Here is a 27,947-nt window from a genome sequence, read left to right on the forward strand (position 1 = left end):
TTCGGAACTCCACTTGTCTCTCTGGGGGTACTCCTGGAAGATCTTCAGGAAACACGTCTGGGAACTCACATGCTATGGGAATGTCTTGAACGTTAACCTCTTCCTTGATTTTATCCACTATGTGAGCGAGCAACGCTAAATTATTCTTTTGTAGATGTTTTTGTGCCTTGATGCACGAGATGAGGTGAAGGTTCATGCTAGGTTTGTCTCCGTAAATTACTAGGGTTTCGTGATTAGGAAGGCGAAGGCGAACGGCCTTCTCGTGACACATAATTTCAGCATGGTGGGGGCTTAACCAGTCCATGCCAATAATCACATCGAAACTCCTAATTGATACAGGCATTAAGTCTATTCGAAAGACGTGTTGATTGAGGGTTAGGGTACATCCGATGTAGATTTCCCCGGTGGATTCGGTTTTCCCATTGGCCATTTCCACCGTAAAGGTTTCATTTAGTTTCTGGGGTTGTTGTTTTAATAAATGTTTAAACTTATTGCTTACGAAACTTCGCTCCGCTCCGGTGTCAAATAGGATGCATGCATAAGTGTGGTTTAGGGGAAACATACCGGTAACAACATCGGGGTCCGGAATCGCCTCTCCCTAACCCATGGTCAGCATCCTTCCTGTTCCTCCGTTTCCTGGATTGTTGTTGTTAGGGTAGTCCCAGTCCTCCCACACCCATAGCAGGTGTGGCTAGGCCCTGCATTGTTGCCGTCGGTGGTGACATTGTTGTTGTTGCGATTGTTGTTGTTGTTGTTGTTTCCCTGTTGTTGGTTTTGGGGAGGGTAGGTCCTGCAGTACTTCGCCGTGTGTCCCCTTCGGTTACAACTGGTGCACTGCAACTCCTTGCATTCTCCATTGTGATGGAAACCGCACTTGTTGCACTTGGGAAGATTACCGGAATAAGGTCTGGGAGTATTTGAAGCAGCTGAGGCTGGAGCATGTGGTGTGGCTGGAACCGGTGCGGTGACAGCATTAACTGCCACTGTCTGCTGCTTTTTAGAGGTCTCGGGGTCCTGACGCCCCTTCCTGTTGTTGTTCTTCCCCTTCTTGCCATCACCTTCCTTCTTTCCTTCATCCTCCGCTGGCTTCTCACCCTTCTTGTTGTTATGGTCATACAGCTTCTTTGCCAATCTTTTTGCACTGTCAAATGTTTCGGGGTTTGCAGCTATCACATTTCCTTGGATTGGTGATGTTAGTCCCCAGATGAATCGCTCAATCTTGTTTCCTTCCGAGGTGATCATACCCGGGCACAACAGAGACAGTTCACTAAATCTCGATATGTAGGCATCGATATTCGCATTCTGCACAGTGAGGTTCCACAGCTCTTGCTCTATTTTCTGAATCTCACCTCGTCGGTAGTATTCAGCCATCAACATTGCTTTCATTTCCGACCATGGCATGGAGTTGGCTACAGGGAGTGTCATGGCTTCCACATGTCCGTTCCACCAGGTGAGCGCTTGATCGACAAAAGTGCAGGCCGCGAACTTCACTTTCATCTGCTCAGGACAATCGCATATCTCGAATACCGATTCCACCTTCTCGATCCATCGCTTTAGAGTGATCACTCCTCCAGTGCCGTTAAAAGTTCGTGGTTTGGCATTCGTAAAGTCCTTGTAGGTACATGTTTTGGTGGGTCCTTGATTCATCCCGTTGTTCGAACTCCCGGCCCCTTGCCCGTTGCCTCCTCTGTTATTCCCTTGGTGGAGTTGTGCCATAGTTGCGGTGACCGCAGCAGACACGGCCGCCTGGAATGCAGTGGAGTCAACTTCGGGTGGGGTTGGTCTAGGGTTTCCGCGAGTAGGTCGGAAAGATGTTGAGTGTTTGGGGTTTTTGGGAGGTTGTGACCCTACTGACTAGGTGCAATGTACGAACTTAAACACTCCTACCATTCAACATACAATCATAGATTCTCAACACATAGCAATTTGTAATATCATAACAAAGCACGTAAAAGTTTACTAAAATTATCCGCATTTGATATATGAAAAATTTGCTCGTAAGAGCATACATGAGCAACACTAGTTCGACAGCATAACGGCTCTATGAGTATTGTAGTCACTTAAACATAGAGTCGGGGTACTGTAACATCCCGGAATAGCAAGAGTAGAGTTGAAGGGCTAAAAGTGTTATTTGGGAAAGAGCGACTCGGCGAGTCCATGGATGGACTCGGCAAGTAGAGTCGCGGCTTGGTCGCGTGTTAAGTAGCCGACTCGGCGAGTCGATGAGATGGACTCGGCGAGTAGGCTCTGAGTGGAGAAAGCCCTAATTCTCGGGGTTGAGCCCTATTTTAAGAACATTATATCCTTCCCCCATCCTCTTTATTCCCTCTTGAAGTCCAGAAACCCTAAAAAGTGTGATTGAAGAAGATTGTTGTGTATTTGGAGCATTGGAGGAGTTTGTTGAAGGAATCTTGTGAGATTGAAGGCTTGGGGCAAGGGGCTTTGCTTGGATTCGAATTTCATTGTAGTTGGGGCGTCCATTGGAGGTAATATCTCGTTCTTGGACTGATTGTATGTTGTTTCTTCATTTTAGGGTTTGTGGGATCTTGTCTATGGATGAAATTGGAAGTCTAGAGGTTAGATCTGAGGTTGCTACCTCAGATCTGAAGTGGAGAAGAATCAGAGAGCATGAAAGTCCCTGTGTTGGACTGTTTAGTGAAGCTTGCATGTCCCAAACCCTAGTTATAAGTGAATAAGGCCTAGATCTCTTTGGATTCACGTAAAGTTTGCCACTTTACGTGATGGATGAGTTGTATGAGACTAGACCTATGTTTTGGATCATTTGCATGGCCTGGAATGCTTCTGAGTGGATTCAGACCGGTGGTACTCGTCGAGTCACATGAGCGGACTCGACGAGTTGCTTGAAGATGAGCTGGGACTCGGCGAGTTGGATGAAGATGGCCTGGAACTCGGCGAGTTGTATGAACAACTCGGCGAGTAGGTTGATGATAGTCTTAGACTCGGTGAGTCTGTTCTTGGACTCGGCGAGTCTTGTCGAAGAGTCCCGATATTCCCTGGTTGAGTCGAGAATCGTCGAGTCAAGGGATGAATCGGTGAGTTGTGTGCGAGTGGACTCAGAGTTGTTGGACTCGGCGAGTCTCGGAGTGACTCGGCGAGTTAGGTCGCGGATTGAGTGAAGTTCTGATTATAGGAACTCGGCGAGTCATAGGGTTGACTGGGCGAGTAGAGTCAGTCAGGGGTTGACTTTGACTGAGGACTTTGATTTTGACCAAGGGTTGACCGTTGACTTTTAAGGTTTGGTCAGCGATGTGGCCTTTGGGCCAAGAGAGGGGTAAAATATTCTTTTACCCTTAAGAGGGTGCATTGAGAGGATTGATTCTAGTCTCGAGAGTTATAGTCATGAGAGTTTTGCCTTACGTGTTAGGCGGTGGCGAGTTCGAGATCCAAGTATGGAGATATCTGCTTTCTGCTTGTCAGGTGAGTTTTCTCACTATACTTTACCTTGAGTAGGTAACCAGAGTTATGTGACAGAGTATTTGTATGCTATGCATGTTATGTGTTGTATTGCATTATTTCTATGTGATTTATGCTGTGCATGTTTGCAGAGTTGGAACCGAAGGGTTCCTAGAGTTAGAACCGGAAGGTTCACAAAGTTAGAACCTGAGGGTTCACAGAGTTTGGGTGCACGGACCCATAGAGTTATAGCCTCGAGTGGCTTATATGTGTTATGTGTGTGGTATTTTGGGGAACTCACTAAGCTTCGTGCTTACAGTGTTTTCTGTTATATTGTTTTCAGGTTTCTTTCAGTATCACGGGACGGCACCGGCTTGATTGTACACATCAGAGAAAGAGTCATATTCTGGAGGATCTTGGTTTTCTATGCAAGTGAAAATGAAGCTATGTTTTGTAATTCAATTATGAATGAGATTTTAAACAAGTGTTCTAAGATTAAAATGACTATTTAAAACGTAAATTTTATCATGAAATTTACGGTGTTACAAGTTGGTATCAGAGCCTTGGTTTGAGGGATTCGGATGCGCCTTTGGGTAATTATGGACTCAAACTGAGGAAGTGAGAAAGGTTTTCAAAGAAATAATTTTCTAAAGCGAATAAGAGTTCAAAGAGAAAACGAGAAAGAGCAGTGTGTACAATCAGCCAGAGCCCAAATGGTGATTTCCCAAAATACCCTTACTTTTGTGTGGCCTGATTTGTGACAGGCCATGATTGAGTTTGGAGAGGCGTCCCTCGAGAGGGAAGTCGAGTGCCTATCAGAGTATTTTGGTAAGGAGTTAGAGGGAGAGGAGAATTTCGGTCTGAGTTGAGCAATCAGTCGGTAGAGGAGAGGTCACCTTCTATGTGGGTGGTGCTATTTATGTTCGTATGCAAGACACGAGAGGCCTGATGTTTTAGTTTTGGGTTTGGGGGTAAACCCTGCAGGTCGTTATCGGTGATGATTTCTCCCAGAGTATCAGGTAGCATGTGTGCCGCGAGGCAGTGACTTATCATGAGCAGACAGTCAGTTGGGACTGAGGTAGTCGAGGACCACACCACACCTATTTGAGAATAGTAGGATGTGTTGTAGTCGTATCAGTGGGGAGTTCAGTCGAGTTTTGCAGTGCAGAGAGTTTTCATCTATGTTGGGAGTGGGTCCCTGTCCTTGGGACGATTCCGGTGTTGGAGCGTTGGTTGATGAGTTGAGGTGAGAAGTACGATGATTTTGCGGTTCAGTCTATGAGCCAGGGATGTTATTGAGCAGTTGAGATGCTTAGTGCTAGATTGGTATGAGATTTGGAACGACTAGAGGTAGTCATGATGAGAAGTTCTTGAGGAGTTCATCAGAGGTTCAGAGTATAGGAGGTTGATTGATTTCCTTAAGGGGGAATTATCGGGCGTTGTGTAGCACTTTCCTGGGGCAGGTGCGATTTCGCTGGTGAAAAATAGTTGTGGGTTGGTTGTGTGCTAATTGGTGATGGTTCGAACCCTAAGTGGGGGAGAACCGGGTACAGTATGTAAGAAAGCAGAGATTTGTCAAGAGTAGTTATAAGTGGAGTATAGAGATATGCTGTAAGAAATCATGAGACCAGAGATGTCGGTGATCGAGGAAAGGGGTCAGAGTGAGTTAATGCGGGAAGTACTTGATGAGAAGGATGAATGTCTCCACGGCAGGTGTTTGGTGTTGTTGCAAGTAGATAAAGAATGATTAGGCAGCCAACTCCTGGGTCGGTATGTGTATCCTTGTTTGGATGTTGAGTGGTGGAAAATGGGTTCGGAGAATTATCAGCGTATTTAGTAGCGTTAGCGTTTTCTTGTATTCCAATTGAGAAATTGGATACACCGAGATTGCAATTTGAAAAATGCAGATCTAATTTTGGGGTTCAGAGGAAATGTATTATTGTGTCTATATGATGCTTGGGGCAGGAGATCAGTGGTTGTGGCAGGATCTTGTGATGTTCTGTTGGGGTATTCTGAGATATCCGGGTATGATATCTTTATTTCGGAGTTACTCGTGAATCTTGAATTGAATCGACTTGTGGTATATCAAATATCTATGGATCTAGTGGGAGCCCTTCGAGTATGGGCATCCAGGGAGATTATTTGAGAGAGTGGATTTTCGCAAGGGTGGGCATTTGTTATGTTGATTGCCTCCAGAGTCTGTGATGGATATTCGAGTCGAGTATGGGTAGCCACTGATGATAGACTGCGGAGCACGAGCTAGTGGAGTCAGAGGGTGTTGTGATACTGCGGGGAGTCGTAGTACTCACTAGTCAGAGGGTGTTGTGATACTGCGGGGAGCCGTAGTACTCACTAGTCAGAGGGTGTGTGATACTGCGGGGAGCCGTAGTACTCACTAGTCAGAGGGTGTTGTGATACTGCGGGGAGCCGTAGTACTCATTATTCAGAGGGTGTTGTGATACTGCATGGAGTCGCAGTACTCACTAGATGGCAAGAGAATGTGATGTTGGAATGTTTTCCGAGTAGTTTATTATGTGGAAGAGTTTTGGGTTTGAGTAGCCCTAGTATTGAGTCTTAGGAGCCTGGATGTTGAATCGGGGGCGAGACTGGGGTCTCCGTCTCTGTCGGGAGATGCGGTGAGATGCGCAAGGGATATGCGCAGCAGAAACCGGAGATCAGAGCTGAGACGATCCTCGATTGGATCGTATTCTTCTCGCATGAGGAAAAGAGGATTTCGTGACTTGCGTGTCACTGGGCAAGGAGAGTGGTCACGGGGAAAAGGTTAGTGAGATGTTTGGATCATGTTATGGGTGACTTTTGGAGGCTCAGCTGTGGAGTCAAAAGCTAACCTGGTGCTCAGTCTCGAAGAGGGATATGAGAAATGAGCTAGAGCTTATCATGAGGTTGTCTGAGGACACTCCAGAGCGAGTGAGCGATTCAAACGCTCGAAGTCATGCTTCGGGCATGTGTATTAGATTTCGGAGGAAGCTGCGGTACGTAATTATCCCTGGTTGAGTTGTCCTATATCAACAGCCATCATTAGTGCATTGGTATGCCGCCCTTTGAGCTGTTGTATAGGAGGTGGTGTCAGACCCTCATTTGCTGAGGGGAGGTAACGCATGGACCCGATAGTCCTTGCGAGCAGATCCAGAGCATGTGCGATACATGGAGTAGTGGCAAGGTTGTCAAGTGGATTTCCCTAGGTAAGGGAAGAGAAAGGTATGTAACCCTAGAGGGGGGGGAAGTGTTGGTTCACGGAAGTGAAGGTAGTAGTGCGAATGGATGATTTAGAGTATTAGGGTTGAACGTTGTGTCTGTTACAGTGGTATGGAATGACATCGTGATGAGATGCCTGCTGAGGACGCGGAAGGGATTCCACGGGTGTAGAGCCAGGAGGCTCGGAAGGGATCCAGGGAGAGAATCCTGGACTCTCAGTGTGATTCTGATCAGGGTATTGGGTATGTATCAGTGGTTCATCCTGGGGGGATGTTTGAGGATATCATCAGTGTATCGGGTCTTCCAACCTGTGGGTGTTGGGGCTAGTTCAGCATGTGTATATGATTGCAAGAGGAGAACTCGTGAGAGTTTCTCTGAGAGTGAGAATGGGTCTCTCAGTCGTTCCGGAATGGATAGGGTGGGTTTTGGATCAGGGATCCGGTGGTTCATGGTTTCCTAACCCTTATGGGTCGAGTGATCGTTGAGATTTAGAGCAGAGTTGCATCTTGGGTAATTCTCGGTTATTGAGAGTGATGATCAGGGGTACAGTCGATGCCCGGTTCGAGATGGTGGTCAGGACACCGTGAAGGAGGGGAAAGTATGTTCGAGTTTCGATATTTATGCCTTGAGAGACCTGGGCCGGTTAAGGCCTGGTGGAGCGTTGTGGGAATACCCTTGGAGTTGAGTTGCTGTAGGCTTCGAGGGCGAAGCCTAATATAAGTGGGGGAGAATTGTAACATCCCGGAATAGCAAGAGTAGAGTTGAAGGGCTAAAAGTGTTATTTGGGAAAGAGCGACTCGGCGAGTCCATGGATGGACTCGGCGAGTAGAGTCGCGGCTTGGTCGCGTGTTAAGTAGCCGACTCGGCGAGTCGATGAGATGGACTCGGCGAGTCGATGAGATGGACTCGGCGAGTAGGCGCTGAGTGGAGAAAGCCCTAATTCTCGGGGTTGAGCCCTATTTAAAGAACATTATATCCTTCCCCCAGCCTCTTTATTCCGTCTTGAAGTCCAGAAACCCTAGAAAGTGTGATTGAAGAAGATTGTTGTGTATTTGGAGCATTGGAGGAGTTTGTTGAAGGAATCTTGTGAGATTGAAGGCTTGGGGCAAGGGGCTTTGCTTGGATTCGAATTTCATTGCAGTTGGGGCGTCCATTGGAGGTAATATCTCGTTCTTGGACTGATTGTATGTTGTTTCTTCATTTTAGGGTTTGTGGGATCTTGTCTATGGATGAAATTGGAAGTCTAGAGGTTAGATCTGAGGTTGCTACCTCAGATCTGAAGTGGAGAAGAATCAGAGAGCATGAAAGTCCCTGTGTTGGACTGTTTAGTGAAGCTTGCATGTCCCAAACCCTAGTTATAAGTGAATAAGGCCTAGATCTCTTTGGATTCACGTAAAGTTTGCCACTTTACATGATGGATGAGTTGTATGAGACTAGACCTATGGTTTGGATCATTTGCATGGCCTGGAATGCTTCTGAGTGGATTCAGACCGGTGGTACTCGGCGAGTCACATGAGCGGACTCGACGAGTTGCTTGAAGATGAGCTGGGACTCGGCGAGTTGGATGAAGATGGCCTGGAACTCGACGAGTTGTATGAACAACTCGGCGAGTAGGTTGATGATAGTCTTAGACTCGGCGAGTCTGTTCTTGGACTCGGCGAGTCTTCTCGAAGAGTCCCGATATTCCCTGTTTGAGTCGAGAATCGTCGAGTCAAGGGATGACTCGGTGAGTTGTGTGCGAGTGGACTCAGAGTTGTTGGACTCGGCGAGTCTCGGAGTGACTCGGCGAGTTAGGTCGCGGATTGAGTGAAGTTCTGATTATAGGAACTCGGCGAGTCATAGGGTTGACTCGGCGAGTAGAGTCAGTCAGGGGTTGACTTTGACTGAGGACTTTGATTTTGACCAAGGGTTGACCGTTGACTTTTAAGGTTTGGTCAGCGATGTGGCCTTTGGGCCAAGAGAGGGGTAAAATATTCTTTTACCCTTAAGAGGGTGCATTGAGAGGATTGATTCTAGTCTCGAGAGTTATAGTCATGAGAGTTTTGCCTTACGTGTTAGGCGGTGGCGAGTTCGAGATCCAAGTATGGAGATATCTGCTTTCTGCTTGTCAGGTGAGTTTTCTCACTATACTTTACCTTGAGTAGGTAACCAGAGTTATGTGACAGAGTATTTGTATGCTATGCATGTTATGTGTTGTACTGCATTATTTCTATGTGATTTATGTTGTGCATGTTTGCAGAGTTGGAACCGAAGGGTTCCTAGAGTTAGAACCAGAAGGTTCACAGAGTTAGAACCTGAGGGTTCACAGAGTTTGGGTGCACGGACCCATAGAGTTATAGCCTCGAGTGGCTTATATGTGTTATGTGTGTGGTATTTTGGGGAACTCACTAAGCTTCGTGCTTACAGTGTTTTGTGTTATATTGTTTTCAGGTTTCTTTCAGTATCATAGGACGGCACCGGCTTGATTGTACACATCAGAGAAAGAGTCATATTCTGGAGGATCCTGGTTTTCTATGCAAGTGAAAATGAAGCTATGTTTTGTAATTCAATTATGAATGAGATTTTAAACAAGTGTTCTAAGATTAAAATGATTATTTTAAACGTAAATTTTATCATGAAATTTACGGTGTTACAGGTACATAGCATAGTTCCTAACGACCTACTAAGATAAGTCTATCCCTAACCGCGTTGATCTGCGTCCGGAAGTGGTGCCGAGGATGTGGATGCTCCCTGAAGACGAGCCACCAGTCGTTCTGCGTCCTGAAGTCGAGACTCCCACCTTACTTGCCTCATGTGAAACTCCCGAAGGACGTCACATGTCTCCTGTTCCGCACGCTCGACCCTAGTCCACAGCTGGCGTACCTGATCAGCAGTGCCCTGAGCAAGATCGCCGGTGTTCCGTAATCGTCTCACCATGACCGGTAGGGCTTGGTCGGCCGGTCCTCCGTCCCTCAGGTCAAAGAACTCGCGCGACATGCCGAATGGGGGCTGGTGTCCCTGCTGTCTGCTCCATCTCCAAAGATCAATACCCCAGGGAGGGGTAGGACCAGTGGGGCCCACACGGTAAGCAGGCACCCTGATCGGGTAAGGGGGGTTGATGACTTCGGACTCTGCGTCCGAATCACCCCCTTCACTGTCATCGGGATCCTCTTCGAACTTCTCTTCGTCTTCTTCGGGTTCGGCAGGCTCGCCTTCATCTCCATCCTCGTGTTCCCCGTCAGATTCCTCTTCGGGGTCTTCCTCAGGCTCTTCCTCTAACCATCCGTTATTCCCCTGATTAGGGAAATAAGGGTCTCCAGGGTGATGAAAACCAGCCATGCTGTCTGCGCGAGTATGTAAATATGCTAACATTATTCCTAGGATGCTATAACTATTGTATAGACTAAGCAAGCGTTCTCTTTTTGGTGATAAAGGGGTATAGTTTTAGGTTCCCTAGCTATCCCAATCTCATCATAACGTGTGTTAGTTATACCTTGGAGAGAATGTAGTTGATCAGGCTACATCCACTCCTTGGTACCACTAAGAACAGTCCTGAATTAACCGAGATACTAGCATTATTTTGTTTCGTTCGGCGCTATGTTCCTTGTTCCTAATGCAAGCAAAGGTGTTTTATTGTTGTATTTTTACTTGTTTTGTTCAGAGTTATGTTAGTCCCTCTTTTGGTTTATAGTTGCATATCAATGTATGGTTCGATATGCTAGTTCACTATAAATAGAGCTCTGATACCAACCTGTCACACCCCCGAACCAGACGGCGGAAACGTCCGAGGGCTATTGTGACTCAATTGAATACCATCACAATGAATATACATGAAACATATCATCATACAATACCAAGCATTGGAATATTACAACTGGTAGCGTTTACATTCAGTACATTGATCGATAATATTACATGCCCAAAAGTAAATTGTTCGGTACTAATTAAAAAAACAGCAAGACGTTACTAAGTACATTTTTCCTTTTCGATTTACCAGTTACCTGAGAATACAAGTATTTTGAAAAACGTCAACATATGAAATGTTGGTGAGTTCATAAGTAATGTTTGAAATATAGTGGTTTGTATTGTTTTGAAAATCACCAGAAAATCCGATATTTTCTGAAAAGAACTTAGTATAAAAAGTGTGAAGATCAATAAGTATGCTTGTTTGTTTCTATAAATGTAAATGAACAATTTGTAAAACTCGGTATGTAACTCGTAGGTGTATTAATTGAAAACCCTAGGAAAACCCGATGTTTTCCTAATACTTTGCATCAAATAATTTATATCTTGTTATTTCGTTACGACAGGTGTATTCGTTGAGTCCCGGTGACGTTGGATTAATTATGGATTGTGAATTGCTATAAACACACATTAATGAAAATGACCAGTTTACAACCATACAAACGATCCCTTAGGCGTCGCTCGCACTATTCACTTAATCCAAACACCCGGACTTCATGTAGCCCCACAACCGAGGAGGAAAAGAGGGTGCGAAGTCCCGATATTTTCCGAAGTCATTCAAGGCTATCGTGAATGCGAAGGGCCCTTAGCCCGACTCGCATTTGGTGAATTCTCGACTTTACTAGCAACACCAGAGGGCCCTTGGGGTCCAACAGCACAAAGCCTGTAAAAGTCCTTTTACATGAAATTAGGTCATATAAGACCCAACTCCATGTAAGCGAGTTTCCTTCGGGCCTAAAGATCATGTCATTGGGCTAGCTTGGCCCAACAAACACGATTTGAAACTTTCGGGCCCAAAGACGGTGTATCGACGTCTGGTGTATTCTCACGTGTGTATTGACTTCCCGAAATTTCCGCGTGTGTATTGAAGTTTCGTCGTCTTAGTAATTTCGGATTCATTATTGATTCGAGACCGAATCATTTCGTTTGATAACGATTTTTGGTGTTGAAGGTGTATTATAATTTGCCGATAGTCGAGGTGCTAGTATTTCATCATGATGGATTTATTATTTAAAACATTAGGATGTTTCATTATTACAACCCCTTTCTTTTGGATAATTTACACATTTAACCCTTTGTATAAAATAAATTTCTATTTTAGTCCTCAAACCATTTTTCTTGACACTTTAGTATCAAAACTTGTAGAAAAGTTATTTTTCAGCCCAAAGTTATTTGAAAAACAGTTTTAGTCCACCAAATGAAATTTTTCTCGGCTAAAACCCTTATTTTCACAATTTTTACACTTTTGGCCCAAAATAGAAAAATTTTGCATCTTTGGTCCCTTTTAAATGTGAAAAGCATTTTTATCCCTTGAAATGGACTTGGAGCACTAGTAGTCCCCTGTTTTACAGTAAAATACAGTTTCAGCCCCTCTAATTTGAAAATCTCGCAATTTGGGCTTTATTGGGCCGAAAAGTTCATTTTTTTGGCCCATTATGCTTAAAAATTCACATTTTAATCCTTCCAAAGAGTAAATTTCTGGAAAATCCATTCATGAAACTGTTTTGACTCATCTCATCCCTCAGAATTTGTATTTTGACATTTTGGGCCCTTTAACTTCATATTTTTAACATTTTGAGTCCAAATATGGGATTTTTAGCCCAATGAGTTCATATTAACCAACTTGGTTATTTTTCTAGAAATGATTTGTGTGCAATAATATGTTTAACACTTGTTTCATACATCCTAATGCAAATCTCGATTTTAAGGACTTTTTGACTAGTTTCAACACCATAATCACATATAAACATGTAAATGAGCATAGAAATCATACAAAGCATACATATACTCATAGATCTACACATTTGCTTGTATTCCCCCCCCCCCCACAAAACTTATAAAAACCGAAAAATAGGGGGTATGAAGCTCACCTTGAGTTGTAGTTTCGGTTTTGAAGAGAGAAAAGGGGAAAATTTCGATCCTAGCAAGTCTCCTTGGTAGATCTCGAGTTTAGTGACTTCTAAGGTGCATGATCACAGGTTGGAATAGATTTAGAAGAGATTTTTGATGAAGTGAAGTAGCTAGATCATGGATTAGTCATCAACTTACCTTTGATGATGTGTTTGTGGGAAAAGCCTCCTTGAAAAGCTCTTGATTCTCGAAATTTTTGAATGAGGGAGGAGATGTTCTTCAAGATATTAAAGAGAGTGGAACAAATTTTTTTGAGTGTGTGTGTGTTGTGTTCGGCCGAGAGCAAGGAGAAGAAGAGAGAGGGAGTGGAAGTGACACTTCTAGATACATGTTGGTCCATGCATGGAGGCATGTGAGGTATAAGTGAGGTGGCACTCCAATAGTCAACTCTTCACCCTTGGATTTGGGCTTTGGGCCGAGATTTTGAAAGAAAAAGGAGGGTATTGGGCTTTAATGCCCCTAAGCCCATATTAGAGTTAGGTTTGATGATTGTTGGCCCTATAAAATATAAGTGTGATTTTTATACTTTGTTGGGCTAGTTTAGGTTAATTATGGTTCATAATATTTAATTTATTTCATTCTAGGCCCAATATGGCCCAAAATGTTGAAATAAATGAATGTGGGTTCAATTAGAGCCCATTTAAGGGTTCTAATCCCATGATAGTCAAATTGGAAGCTTATTGGTCCATTGAGTCCAATAAGGAAGTCCTAGTCCAAATGGACCTAAACAAGAACTTCTAGGGTTTCCAATTGATTGTTGACTATTTGTAGTACTTTTACGGTGTATTGGTGTGAAATTTTGTTGTCATAGAGTAAGCATCATACATGCTCTTAAGTTTTTGATTCTACATCTTACTTGAGTGTAGTGATTACAAGACACAAAATTTCTAGTTGTGACATAAAAGCTGAAATAGAGAAACATTAGTAATATGGACCTAGTGCCCTATAGGTAAACATTGGCAGCAATGGACCTAGTACCGTATAGACGAGCAGTGGCAGCTGTGCCACAACCATTAGATGTTTTAGATCTACGGTAAACATCCTAGCAGCTGCGCTCTAAGGAAAGCATCGGCAGCTGCGCCTAATAGGGAGCCTTATGACCATGATAGTAGCGTTTAAAGGTCAATAACGACAGAAGCGCCTCATAGAAAATGTCCCAATTCTGGCAGTTACATGTACGCGATAATATTAGCAGATGCGCTTGACCACTGTGTCATTGGCAACAATGGACTTCATGTTGTTTCCTTAGGAATGAATGAATAAGGGTTAGCTGATCCTTAGGGTAAATCCTTAAGAAGATAATGGGAATGGGTAATTGGATTGATTGTTTGATGTTTAATATAATAATTATATTATTGTGGTTTGAAAACCCTATGTACTCACCAGGTTTCCCAACCTGACCCACTCAGTTTATTTATATCACAGGTGTCGATATGAAGTTACATTACACTGAGAGATTTAAAAGAGATGTAGATCACTAGTGTAAATGAATGTAAGTTCTGTTTATGCTTATGTTTCTGTATTGACGATGACATCCCAAATGTTTTAAAATGAATAAAATACATTTCTTTGGAAATGCTTTGATAACGTATTTATAGTGTTTTGTTGGGAACAAATTGCGCAACATTTTTATTAAAAGAGGTACTCTGATTTTCATAAAGCATAAACAAAATCGATCTTTTCTGGCCGTGAAAATGGGGATGTCACAACCTGTCTATTAGGGGGAAATCTAGGAAGATCTTCAGGAAAGACTTCCGGATAGTCACACACAACTGATATTCTTTTTATCTCCTTTTCTCCTTCTTTGTGTCAATCACAAATGCCAAGTATGATGTGCATCCTTTGGACCAACATTTTCTAGCTTTCATTAGGGAAATGATTCTAGAATTTACTTTGCATTTGTCCCCGTACACCATAAATGACTCTTTTCCATGTGGGTTTACTCTCACCATCTTCTTCCTGCATAGTATTTCGGCATCGTTCGCACTAAGACAATCCAATCCCAGTACAATGTCGAAACCATTCAACTCAATGGGTAACAATTCCTCGTGGAATTTATTCCCATTCAAATTGATACGATGTTTTTAATGCAATCGCTAAAAAGTATGAATTTGGAACTGGCAACTTCTACAACTAGAGCACTATCAATTTTATCTATAGGCAATGCTAGTCTTCCATTAAATTTTTGCGATATAAGGGAGTAATTTGCTCCCGAATCAAACAATATATTGACAGGCAATCCATTGACAAGAAAGGTGCCTGAAGTGACATCAGATGCATCCTTTGCTGCTTCGAGGGTCATCTGAATGCTCTTGCCTTTGGCCTCGATGGAACATTAACCCTTGCTGCCTCTTTCTTCTTCGGGCAGTCCTTTGCATATACCCTTCTTCGTTATATCCATAACACGCCCTCTTTTGTGAAGCACACTCATTGGCGTAATGCCCAGTCTTCCCACATTTTCCAAAGTGTTTCTTTTTACGCTTCTCACACCACTTCGCTTTACGTCCTCCTACAAATTTCATAGAACCTGAGTTCAAGAATTTTCTTTTCTTGTTGGACCTCGATGATCCATCAAAATTCCTCTTCACGCCAACCTCAGCTCTCTCCAGACCCTTTTCCCTTATCTGGGTCTCAACATTCTTAGCTGCCCAGATGGCGGCTTTCAAGGTGGTCGTTTGTTTGACCATTTGACCAAAGTCTTTCGGTAATCCATTGGAAAACTTGTTGACCTTGGAGAATTTAGTTCAAACTAGGTAAGGAGCAAGCTTCATCTTCTTCGTAAAACTTGCAGCCTACTCGGTGACGCTCATTCTTCCCTTCTTAAGGTTCTAAAATCCGTTGTTGATCTCCAATAGATCCTGCTCAGAGCAGTACTGCATTTTCAGTTACACCAAAAAGTCTTCCCAAGACATCTTGCTAACTTCTCCCTTGGGCATGGTATCAACTAGTAGCTTCCCCCAGTTCAGTACTCCTTACATTAACAGTGTAACCGTGAGAGAGATCTTTTGTTTGTTGCTGCAGTCGCAACTTTCAAACATCATCTCCATCTCGGAGATCCAACCCATAACTTCCACCGGTTTTGCGCTTCCAAAAAGACTCGGTGGCTTGGATGCCATGAAATCCTTGTACTTGCACCCACACCCATCATTTCCTCCATTATGGTGATTTATCCTACCCACTCGTGGCTCAGCTTGACTGCCATTTTGAATATAGTTTCCTTCATCTGATTGTTCAATGTGCAGTTCAGGTTGTACGATGGGTATAGTAGGTTCATCCCTATTATCCTGCAACATTTGTCTCATCTCCTCTCTTTGTTCGACCATCATAGCCCGAATCATTTCTTGGACTCCTGCCATCGTGATTGGTTCAGGTGCAGCTGCTACTTCCGGTGCACGCTCAATCACAGGCCTTTGATTAGCATTTCCATTAGCGTTTCCGATTCTACTTCGGGTTCTTACTATGTTGATCTATACACCAAAGTAGGTGAATTTAGATCATTATTTATGATAGATGCTTAATCCTCCTTTTTTTTTCTCCAAAAAGTTACATGCTAGTTTTAATATCGTAATTATACGTTTAGAATTCTGAACACATAAAGTTTCTAGATCCAGTCGGCAACAGACCATAGATCTGACCAAATAATAGCATATAAGGCATCTTTATGGCTATAACATAAATCATTTAGCAGATAAAAACATTTTAGGCATCTTTCCTAAAATAGGTTAGTGCTCGTATCTATATATTTTCTAAATATAGCAGACACTCACCCGGCAATCATCGCTTAGCATTCTAAGTTTAAGTCTAGAAATCCTACAAATTCCTAGTTCGCTTAAACTAATGCTCTGATACCAACTGTGACATCCCCAATTTCACGAAAAGAAAAGACTGATATGTTTAATCTTTATTTGAAAATTAAAGTATACTTTTAAAGAAATATGTTTCGGAATTTGTTCCCAAAAACATGATAAGTAAATTATCAAAGCATTCCCGAAGGAATGGGTTTTCATTATATTAAAAATGTTGGGATGTCATTGTCAATACAATACATAAGCATAAACAGAAATAGTACATGACTTACAACATCGGTTATTCTAATGACCTATAATCCATAGATCTGTCATCAGATCAATACTTATGTACTCTTTTGCCACTACCTGTAATACAAGAAACTATGTGGGTCAGACATGGGAGGTTGGTAAGCACATAGGGTTTTCAACCCACAATAATTAAGCTCATTAATTTCATCAAATCCTTCAATCCGATTACCCGTTCCCGTTATCCTCACATTATGTCCCTAAAGCATCTAATTCAAGGGACCTAGCCTAAGGATCATCATCAGGATGACAATACTGCTTAACGGATTCTTCAACAATATATTTCAATTAGGCAACAATGAGGGGGACGGAGTACACCTGGTGACCACTTAGTTTAAAGACACCTAAAGGTTGCGAGCCTGTCAGCATTCCACTAGACTGTCTAGAATAGTCCATGGTCGTCATCTATACTCCGCTAGATGACTGGATCATCTTAAACATCGAGGGCTCTCATCATTGACTTCATCATCTATATAAGCTACCCATCTTTACCCATCATAAGTATAGGTATAAAATACATATACAGTTTAAATCAAATAAAACATTCATATTTTGTTCATCCAACATAAATATCAAGAAAATAGATAATATGCAAACATAGCACGTAAATTATATTAAATACTTCATATTTATGTGTAAGATGAAAGTAACTATGCACTCAGTTGTTAAAGTGATGATTCCAAACTCGGGCAGCGCTTCGCTTCTAACAATTTTATTTTCTTTCGACAAAACCTAGTATCATTATCACTAGATTTTAGTCTAAAATTTATTGCAAATAATTATTAGTTTAGATTCATTATTAAGTCAAGGTCTACGAGCAATATTGTTTTTCTTGTATTATATAAGTGTTAAACAGTACTTTTCAACTATTATGTAGAAACAATACTTTTCTAAAAAGATTCTTGTAGTGCTTCCGCGCTCACCTTGCTATACTAAAACTATAGAAAGAGAAGTCGAATCATGAGGGACCGAAATGCTCGGGAGATAAGCACATAAAGACTCTTGAATCAAGAGAATGGTGCAAGAAAATGTAAGAGCGTAGAGGCTCTTATTTATAGTAATTGAATTTTAAAAAACTACCATCTATAGTTACTTAAATGACTAAACACCCCTTTATAATACTATTTTAAATAGATTTAACAATATTTGTACTAAACTAATGTCGAAAGTACTCAACACTATTCTTATAACGACCGCATCGTCAATACTTTTCTAATGATATATATATATATATATATATATATATATATATATATATATATATATATATATATATATATATATATATACTTTATTTTATACTTTATTTTAATACGTAAATATTCTATTATAAATTATAACTCATTCATACGAACTCCAGTTTTGGCGTTCTTTATATCCACACATAGCTGTCGACGAGATCTACAACTTTCTTTTAGACTCCGTCGGCTAATTTTGATTTTATTTTTTGTCCATATTGTTATAAAACTAAATGATTTTGCTAAAATCATAACTCTCTCGTACGGACTCCATTTTTTACATTCTTTTTCTCAAAATTCCTATTTTAAGGAGTATTATGATTTTCTTTTTGGTGACATTATCTAAAAGTCGACCATTCTCTTCGTAGCTTTTTATGTCACATATTTGTTGTGCGCTGCTGACTTTTATATTTTATAAAAATCATATATAATTCATACGGATTTGAATTTTGACGAAATTTATATTTTTGGGATCGGGACGACATGAACTTTCTATATATATATATATATATATATATATATATATATATATATATATATATATATATATATATATATATATATATATATATATATATATATATATATATATATATATTGACGCACTTATTTTTACGATTAACGGACTATTCGACTAATTCTTCCTATTTTATTATAATATAATAATCATGAAACACATAATATTCACATAATTCTTATTTATTACGTCAAATAGGTTACAATTGTTGACCTAACTATTCGATCATAATTTTAATGCTTAGCCAGAAACACAGGTGTTACACGTATTTATATTTAGATACTACTTAAATATATACTCATCTTGACTTAATTCTGGATTGATGACTATTTTTTTGATTTCAGTCATTGTATGAGTTTGTGCCTTTGCAGGTTGCTTTGATTGGTGTTTTGCTATCTTTCTATTTTGACACCGAAGATATTTGTACATAGAAACCTCAATGTTACTTTATGTTATATTCTTGTTATTAGTCATTATAAAAGGATATTCTATTCTTGTTATCGGTCATTACAAATTGGTTTGACAACTTAAAATTGTAGGTTTGGACAGCTTATTAAAAGTTAACTAGGTATATGTGTGTAACTAGAATGAAGATACACCAGGTTTCTTAATATGATGTTAATATCTAAATTATTTGGTTTACAAATTGGTTTGTTATCTAGGGCTCTAGTTTCTTGATCAAAGTGACGTACTTGATGATGGTTGGAAAGGCTTTACGAATGAATTCAAAGCTTCAAGAATAAATTGGTTTTTGCAATACCATATAAGTATTAAATGTTGCCATGTCATCCTAGGCCTTTCATAACTTGAAAGGGTTGCAAATGAATTTGTGGACCTCATTCACTTCCAAAAGGTATTGGTTGTTATGCTAAATTAAAGATTCAAAACCTTCTTCTTCCCTTCACGTAAATATATAAATATTTGATTGTGATACATGTTACAGTAATTTATATTTTTAAATATATATATATATATATATATATATATATATATATATATATATATATATATATATATATATATATATATATTTTGTTAAATGTTATAAAAATTTACAATTTTAAAATGATTATATATATATATATATATATATATATATATATATATATATATATATATATATATATATATATAGGAGTAGGATCAAATGAGAACACCTAAAAGGTTGAGAACGCGAGAACAAATATCATCCGTCTATTATCTTAGATCTAAGGTAATAATTAATTAGAAATTTTATTAATAATAAAATATTTAAATTCAATTAATTTGAATTAAAATTATGAAAAGGGTAGCAAATGAATTTGTGGACCTCATTCACTTCCAAAAGGTATTGGTTGTTATGCTAAATTAAAGATTCAAAACCTTCTTCTTCCCTTCACGTAAATATATAAATATTTGATTGTGATACATGTTACAGTAATTTATATTTTTAAATATATATATATATATATATATATATATATATATATATATATATATATATATATATATATATATATATATTTTGTTAAATGTTATAAAAATTTACAATTTTAAAATGATTATATATATATATATATATATATATATATATATATATATATATATATATATATATATATATAGGAGTAGGATCAAATGAGAACACCTAAAAGGTTGAGAACGCGAGAACAAATATCATCCGTCTATTATCTTAGATCTAAGGTAATAATTAATTAGAAATTTTATTAATAATAAAATATTTAAATTCAATTAATTTGAATTAAAATTATGAAAAGGGTAGCAAAGTAATTAATCATTCCCTTATTTTTAACGGCTCCTAAAATCTCTCAATCTCTCTTTCTTATACCTAAACCTACGACTTTCCAGTATTATCGACTTGCGTAGCCGCCATCCACGAACCACTTTCACAGCCAGAGAATGAAAAAGCATCGCCTCTATCTTCGCCGATGATAACCACCATCTCCCACAATAAGACCCTGATTCCGCTTCTATCTCCAACCATCTCTATAATCCAATGTCTCCTCCATTCATGAGAACCATAGCTTTCAACATCCTAGGGTTATCGACTGTTTGACCTCCTCTGTCGAAAGCAGATGAAAGAAATTGAAGAGGAAGGATAGTTGGGTCTCGCCTCCAGCAAGGCGACAATCCGACTGGGTCAAGGTGGCGTGTGTGTGTTGAAGATCGATGGTGCCCTAAAGCTATTTCACACCAATCATTCATCACCATGGCTGGGTAAGCATCCACCTTTTCTCTCTGATCAAACCGATTAACTTCCATTTGAGTGTCTTGTTTATCTTCAAGTTTCATATGATTTCTTAAACCAATATTAACTTTTTCATGGTTTTGATGAAAACCCAGTTTACAATGTGTAATGTTTTCATCGATTTGACTAAGTGTGCTTGTCGATTGATCCTCTAAGTGAGTCTTGGTACAATTGTATGTCCAAGAAGAGGAATCAAAGATTGAAGAAATGGTCAAATCAAGAAGTCAATCATACTTCGTTCCAAAAACAAGTCTTAAAGTTAAGATTGTGACATTAAGTAAAAAAAGTATTAAGAAGGTTTATAACATTCATTAAATGTGGTAAGTTGTGATGTCCTGGACAAGACAAAGACCAACTTGGACCAATTTATGAAGTGTTTTGATAAAAGCTACACTAACTCTTGAATATTTGTTTGTCAAGAAATGGTTATTGACAAGAGAATCTTATATGTCAAGGAGTCAGTGGGAGTCTTAATGGTCTTGAAAGGTTTCAAGAACAAATCAAATAAACCTTATCGATCATCACTAGCACACAAGTTGAAGTTTACAACCTATCGTGTTGATGTTATTTTGTTTCTGTGCGGTTCCAATTGAGTTAATTATGCATGTGAGTTCTATGAGTTCTCATTTTGAACACATAAAAGGCAAAGCACCTTAATCAATGAAAGGTACATTGATAGGAAAGGGTGAGCTGCTTAACTACTTGGAAGACATGGTGGGCAGCTATGCTACCATAAGGCAAGAAATCAAGATTAAGAAAGTTCGGCCCATATGAGTTTGAATTTGTCGTAAACTTTAGTTTTAACAAATTCACATGGATAGGAACACATACACCGTTTAAAATTTCGATTGTAATCTTCTTAAAATATCTCTTAGTGGGAGCCAAGGGCGAAGCCAAGAAATTTTTTTAGGGTGTTCCTAATAACTTATTAAACATACAAAAACTAGAAACATATATAAATTATCAAACAACCGCAAACTTCAAACATATATAGATTACAAATTCACTAAGGTCGTCGACGAGTTTTCATTTTATCAAACATATTGCTGATATCTTGATTGGCAACATCCGCAAAAACCTCTTTTTCGATATAAGCAACCAAATTATCATTCATCCATTGATCTCCCATTTTATTGCGTATCCTGTTCTTCACAATCTTCATAGCGGAAAACGATCTCTCAACTGTTGCTGTTGAAACCGGTAACGTCAATGCTAATTTGATGAGCAAGTAAACCATAGAAAACACTTTATCCCTTTTTGTTTCAACCATCTTCTGTGCAAGATCGCCAATCCCATTTAGATTCAAAAACTCTGACGAATTCAACATATCGAGAATATAAGTTTCTAGTTGATCGTTAAGTATCTCCAAATCCATATCTGAAAAATCATTTGGATATAAACGAGCTAGCTGAATTAATTTGTTTTTATCAAAAGCTGCAAATGAGTTATTTGGATTGAGACACGCCATGAAAAGAAGCAATTTGGTGCTAGTCTCACTAAAACGACTCTCTAGTTCTGTGCGTTGCAAATCAATGACATCGTAGAATAACTCTACACGATAGTAGTGTAAGTTTGTCATCTTTGGATATTTTCGTCGTGACCGTCCAGGAAGTAAGAACATTGCATCCATGTTGCAAACCTCAATCTCGTGTCTTTTACAAAACAATGTAGTCTGAGTGAGCATAGAATCCCATCCACTATCCCTCAAATTTTGCAATTGCATCTCGCAAATTCTAACCAAGTTCATTGCATTTACAATATCTTGATCTTTCCTTTGCAATGCTTGGGACAACTCATTCGTAATACCCAATAATTTTTTCATGAAGTGCAAAGAAAATATGAAATCAAAGGTCTGCAAGGAGTTAATTAACATATCAGCTTCACATTTTTGTTCTGGGGTTGCTCCATCTTCCGTAATAATCTCAAGAACATCTAAAACGGATGGAAACAATGTAATCATACTTATCAAAGTACCATAATGGGATCCCCAACGTGTGTCTCCCGGTTTGATAAGAGATGTTTCTTGATTGAGGCCTCGACCGCTTATGATTTCACCTAAGCCAAGTGCTTCAATAACTTTGGAAGCTTGTTGTTCTCGAAGACGGTCAAGACGCTTGCAAGAACCTCCAACAACATTCACAACATTGGTTAGCAACACAAACAAAGAAACGATTTTTGAATTATTTTTTGCCACCGCTACAAGAGTAAGTTGAAGCTGGTGAGAAAAACAATGAATATAATATGCACTTGCATTTTCATTCAAAATCAAAGTTTTAAGACCACCAAGTTCACCTTTCATATTACTTGCCCCATCATAACCTTGTCCGCGCAAACTGGAGATGCTCAACCCATGTCTTGAAAACAAATTATCGAGTGTCTCTTTAAGTGTAATAGCTGTAGTATTTGGGACATGCTCAATACCTAGAAAGTGTTCAATTACACGACCTTCTACATCTACATACCGCAACACAACACTCATTTGTTCTTTAATCGAAATATCACGAGATTCATCGACAAGGAGAGAGAAAAAACATTCGCCAATATCATTTATAATGAGCTTCGTTGTTTCAATTGCAGCTGCATGAACAATGTCTTTTTGGATATCTGGTGAAGTCAACTTTAGATTCAAAGGAGCATTATTGAAAGTAACATCTTTAATGCTTTGATTATGATCAGCTAGAAATTGCAACAACTCTATAAAGTTCCCTCTGTTAGCTGAAGTTTCACTTTCATCATGTCCTCTAAATGCAAGACCTTGTCTTAATAGAAATCGAATACAATCAATTGATGCATCCAATCGTATATCATAGTCTATTGAACTTTGTGTTAAATGCTTTGCAAACGCAACATCAACACGTTGTTTGTTGTTCAATAAATCCTTGGACTTGGACCAAGCTTGGTTGTGAACACTCTTGAAACCTCCAACATGTTGATTCAACTTTTCTTTATGTCCCCAATTTTCAAATCCCACACTAACAAACGTTTCACCGCCTCCTTGTGCTCCAACATATGGTTTGAATAAATAACAATATAAGCAATACACAGCATTTTGAGTTACACTATATTCTAGCCATGTAGAATATTCTTTAACATTAAACCAAGCAACATTAAATCTTCGTGGTTTTTTGCCAAAAAGAGTGTAAGGAAACTCGTGAGATTTAGGTTGGCAAGGCCCTTTTAAGAGGTATGCTCTTCGAACTTCGTCTCGAACATTAGGATCATAATCTAAAATCCTAGTCCTCATTCCAGGGTCTGAGGGAAGATCTGGTAAATTGATTTCCACACGGCTATGTTTAGAAAAATCAACATTAGATGCCTCTGATGAATCCGAAATTTTTCTCTTTGTTAAATATTTCTCCATGCCTGTTGAATGATAAGTGATTAATAAATAATAAGTAATTAATGAAAAATAAGACTTGTTTCTTCTAATAAATACAATAACTAAATAGAAAAATAAAAAGGAAATATAGGTTCTACTTGGTCTGTTCATATGTTTGCAGAGAGAAAAGAAAGAAAGATATAATAATTACCAAATATGTATATTCAAACATCAAAAAAGCAAGAGATAACAATTAAAAGATAAGTATATTTACACTGTGAGTTGTGACTTTCTCTTTTCACAGCATGGGCAAGTGTACTGTATACAAGTATGCAATGCAACAAAAGGAATTAAATAAACAAATGGTGGGGATCAGTTTCTATGAAAAGAGAAAGTCACAACTCACAGTGTAAATATACTTATCTTTTAATTGTTATCTCTTGCTTTTTTGATGTTTGAATATACATATTTGTTAATTATTATATCTTTCTTTCTTTTCTCTCTGCAAACATATGAACAGACCAAGTAGAACCTATATTTCCTTTTTATTTTTCTATTTAGTTATTGTATTTATTAGAAGAAACAAGTCTTATTTTTCATTAATTACTTATTATTTATTAATCACTTATCATTCAACAGGCATGGAGAAATATCTAACAAAGAGAAAAATTTCGGATTCATCAGAGGCATCTAATGTTGATTTTTCTAAACATAGCCGTGTGGAAATCAATTTACCAGATCTTCCCTCAGACCCTGGAATGAGGACTAGGATTTTAGATTATGATCCTAATGTTCGAGATGAAGTTCGAAGAGCATACCTCTTAAAAGGGCCTTGCCAACCTAAATCTCACGAGTTTCCTTACACTCTTTTTGGCAAAAAACCACGAAGATTTAATGTTGCTTGGTTTAATGTTAAAGAATATTCTACATGGCTAGAATATAGTGTAACTCAAAATGCTGTGTATTGCTTATATTGTTATTTATTCAAACCATATGTTGGAGCACAAGGAGGCGGTGAAACGTTTGTTAGTGTGGGATTTGAAAATTGGGGACATAAAGAAAAGTTGAATCAACATGTTGGAGGTTTCAAGAGTGTTCACAACCAAGCTTGGTCCAAGTGCAAGGATTTATTGAACAACAAACAACGTGTTGATGTTGCGTTTGCAAAGCATTTAACACAAAGTTCAATAGACTATGATATACGATTGGATGCATCAATTGATTGTATTCGATTTCTATTAAGACAAGGTCTTGCATTTAGAGGACATGATGAAAGTGAAACTTCAGCTAACAGAGGGAACTTTATAGAGTTGTTGCAATTTCTAGCTGATCATAATCAAAGCATTAAAGATGTTACTTTCAATAATGCTCCTTTGAATCTAAAGTTGACTTCACCAGATATCCAAAAAGACATTGTTCATGCAGCTGCAATTGAAACAACGAAGCTCATTATAAATGATATTGGCGAATGTTTTTTCTCTCTCCTTGTCGATGAATCTCGTGATATTTCGATTAAAGAACAAATGAGTGTTGTGTTGCGGTATGTAGATGTAGAAGGTCGTGTAATTGAACGCTTTCTAGGTATTGAGCATGTCCCAAATACTACAGCTATTACACTTAAAGAGACACTCGATAATTTGTTTTCAAGACATGGGTTGAGCATCTCCAGTTTGCGCGGACAAGGTTATGATGGGGCAAGTAATATGAAAGGTGAACTTGGTGGTCTTAAAACTTTGATTTTGAATGAAAATGCAAGTGCATATTATATTCATTGTTTTTCTCACCAGCTTCAACTTACTCTTGTAGCGGTGGCAAAAAATAATTCAAAAATCGTTTCTTTGTTTGTGTTGCTAACCAATGTTGTGAATGTTGTTGGAGGTTCTTGCAAGCGTCTTGACCGTCTTCGAGAACAACAAGCTTCCAAAGTTATTGAAGCACTTGGCTTAGGTGAAATCATAAGCGGTCGAGGCCTCAATCAAGAAACATCTCTTATCAAACCGGGAGACACACGTTGGGGATCCCATTATGGTACTTTGATAAGTATGATTACATTGTTTCCATCCGTTTTAGATGTTCTTGAGATTATTACGGAAGATGGAGCAACCCCAGAACAAAAATGTGAAGCTGATATGTTAATTAACTCCTTGCAGACCTTTGATTTCATATTTTCTTTGCACTTCATGAAAAAATTATTGGGTATTACGAATGAGTTGTCCCAAGCATTGCAAAGGAAAGATCAAGATATTTTAAATGCAATGAACTTGGTTAGAATTTGCGAGATGCAATTGCAAAATTTGAGGGATAGTGGATGGGATTCTATGCTCACTCAGACTACATTGTTTTGTAAAAGACACGAGATTGAGGTTTGCAACATGGATGCAATGTTCTTACTTCCTGGACGGTCACGACGAAAATATCCAAAGATGACAAACTTACACTACTATCGTGTAGAGTTATTCTACGATGTCATTGATTTGCAACGCACAGAACTAGAGAGTCGTTTTAGTGAGACTAGCACCAAATTGCTTCTTTTCATGGCGTGTCTCAATCCAAATAACTCATTTGCAGCTTTTGATAAAAACAAATTAATTCAGCTAGCTCGTTTATATCCAAATGATTTTTCAGATATGGATTTGGAGATACTTAACGATCAACTAGAAACTTATATTCTCGATATGTTGAATTCGTCAGAGTTTTTGAATCTAAATGGGATTGGCGATCTTGCACAGAAGATGGTTGAAACAAAAAGGGATAAAGTGTTTTCTATGGTTTACTTGCTCATCAAATTAGCATTGACGTTACCGGTTTCAACAGCAACAGTTGAGAGATCGTTTTCCGCTATGAAGATTGTGAAGAACAGGATACGCAATAAAATGGGAGATCAATGGATGAATGATAATTTGGTTGCTTATATCGAAAAAGAGGTTTTTGCGGATGTTGCCAATCAAGATATCAGCAATATGTTTGATAAAATGAAAACTCGTCGACGACCTTAGTGAATTTGTAATCTATATATGTTTGAAGTTTGCGGTTGTTTGATAATTTATATATGTTTCTAGTTTTTGTATGTTTAATAAGTTATTAGGAACACCCTAAAAAAATTTCTTGGCTTCGCCCTTGATCTAAATAACATAATTTATACAATAAATAATAGGATCATAGGAATCGTATCTACTCCAATTCTAAATAAACAAATTAACGGAATCCCAATTGCTTTGCTGCCGACATATACAACAAAAGTATACCCTAAATTCTTTGAAAATATAAAATATTTACACACAATAAGTCAATAACCTACTGCTTTACTTGCTTGCTCGATCGCAAACTTCAATTAAGAGAATTAGAAATTTAGAAGACGATGCCTGGTTGTCTTACTTGCTTGATCACACTTTTTCTCCATCTAATTTCCCACTAATTTGATCTAATGGGATTTGGGGTTCAGACTAATGAAAGCGACGAGAGTGGGCCTGGCTATTTGGGCTAGTAAAAAAACAAAAAAAAAATTAATAATCTGAGGGTGGGCCTAGGCTCCCTCTGGCCCCAACGTGGCTCCGCCATTGCAGACCATCATGGTTAGTTGATAGCAACCGAATTGCCCCGTGGGATGAAATTTGACTCGTTGGATCATGAAATTATTTGGCATTTACTTGCTAAAAGTGGTTTACAAATGTGTTCGTTATAATCACTTATGATTATAAATATGGTTGTACATATGATTAAAAGACGTTGTAATAATCATTTATGATTATAACAACATATGCTTTTCTACTAATCATTCATTTTAATATTTTGTTGGTCTTTTTTGTCTTTACATGTTATTGTCATTTTTGTAGATATTAATCAAAGAAAAAGGAATGCTATAATTTTTTAGATATCGTGTCTGCTCCTGCTCGTTACACAAGCTTGCGAGCCATTTGATTCAAAGAGAATGCAGGGGTTGTGACCAATGTGTTCGTTATAATCACTTATGATTATAAATATGGTTTGTACATATGACTAAAAGACGTTGTAATAATCATTTATGATTATCACAACGTATGCTTTTCTA

General features: G+C 38.8%; 2 protein-coding genes across 2 annotated transcripts; one reads left to right on the forward strand and one right to left on the reverse strand.

Annotated features, from left to right (window-relative positions):
* Window positions 1-20,318: 20,318 nt before the first annotated feature.
* Window positions 20,319-23,941, reverse strand: LOC128133674 (uncharacterized). The gene is made up of 3 exons (XM_052771193.1): window positions 23,274-23,941; window positions 21,621-23,210; window positions 20,319-20,631 (listed from the first exon to the last, which is right to left on the reverse strand). The coding sequence occupies exons 1-3, from the start codon at window positions 23,939-23,941 to the stop codon at window positions 20,319-20,321; spliced, it is 2,571 nt and encodes an 856-aa protein (XP_052627153.1).
* A 599-nt stretch (window positions 23,942-24,540) lies between these two features.
* Window positions 24,541-26,895, forward strand: LOC128133675 (uncharacterized). Its single transcript, XM_052771194.1, has 2 exons — window positions 24,541-25,208; window positions 25,272-26,895. Exons 1-2 carry the CDS (start codon window positions 24,541-24,543, stop codon window positions 26,893-26,895), a joined length of 2,292 nt encoding a protein of 763 aa, XP_052627154.1.
* Window positions 26,896-27,947: the final 1,052 nt, after the last annotated feature.

The sequence above is a fragment of the Lactuca sativa genome, chromosome 4 (assembly GCF_002870075.4).
Source record: "Lactuca sativa cultivar Salinas chromosome 4, Lsat_Salinas_v11, whole genome shotgun sequence".
NCBI lineage: Eukaryota > Viridiplantae > Streptophyta > Magnoliopsida > Asterales > Asteraceae > Lactuca > Lactuca sativa.

Excerpts from the sequence above, each read along its gene's own strand:
- LOC128133674 (XM_052771193.1), bottom strand. The coding sequence starts at position 23,941 with ATGGAGAAATATTTAACAAAGAGAAAAATTTCGGATTCATCAGAGGCA. Across the intron at positions 23,211-23,273 it reads AACAGAGGGAACTTTATAGA|TTTGAATCTAAAGTTGACTT; the intron begins GTTGTTGCAATT and ends CAATAATGCTCC. Across the intron at positions 20,632-21,620 it reads AATCAAGATATCAGCAATAT|AAATCATATGAAACTTGAAG; the intron begins GTTTGATAAAAT and ends TATTGGTTTAAG.
- LOC128133675 (XM_052771194.1), top strand. The coding sequence starts at position 24,541 with ATGGAGAAATATCTAACAAAGAGAAAAATTTCGGATTCATCAGAGGCA. Across the intron at positions 25,209-25,271 it reads AACAGAGGGAACTTTATAGA|TTTGAATCTAAAGTTGACTT; the intron begins GTTGTTGCAATT and ends CAATAATGCTCC.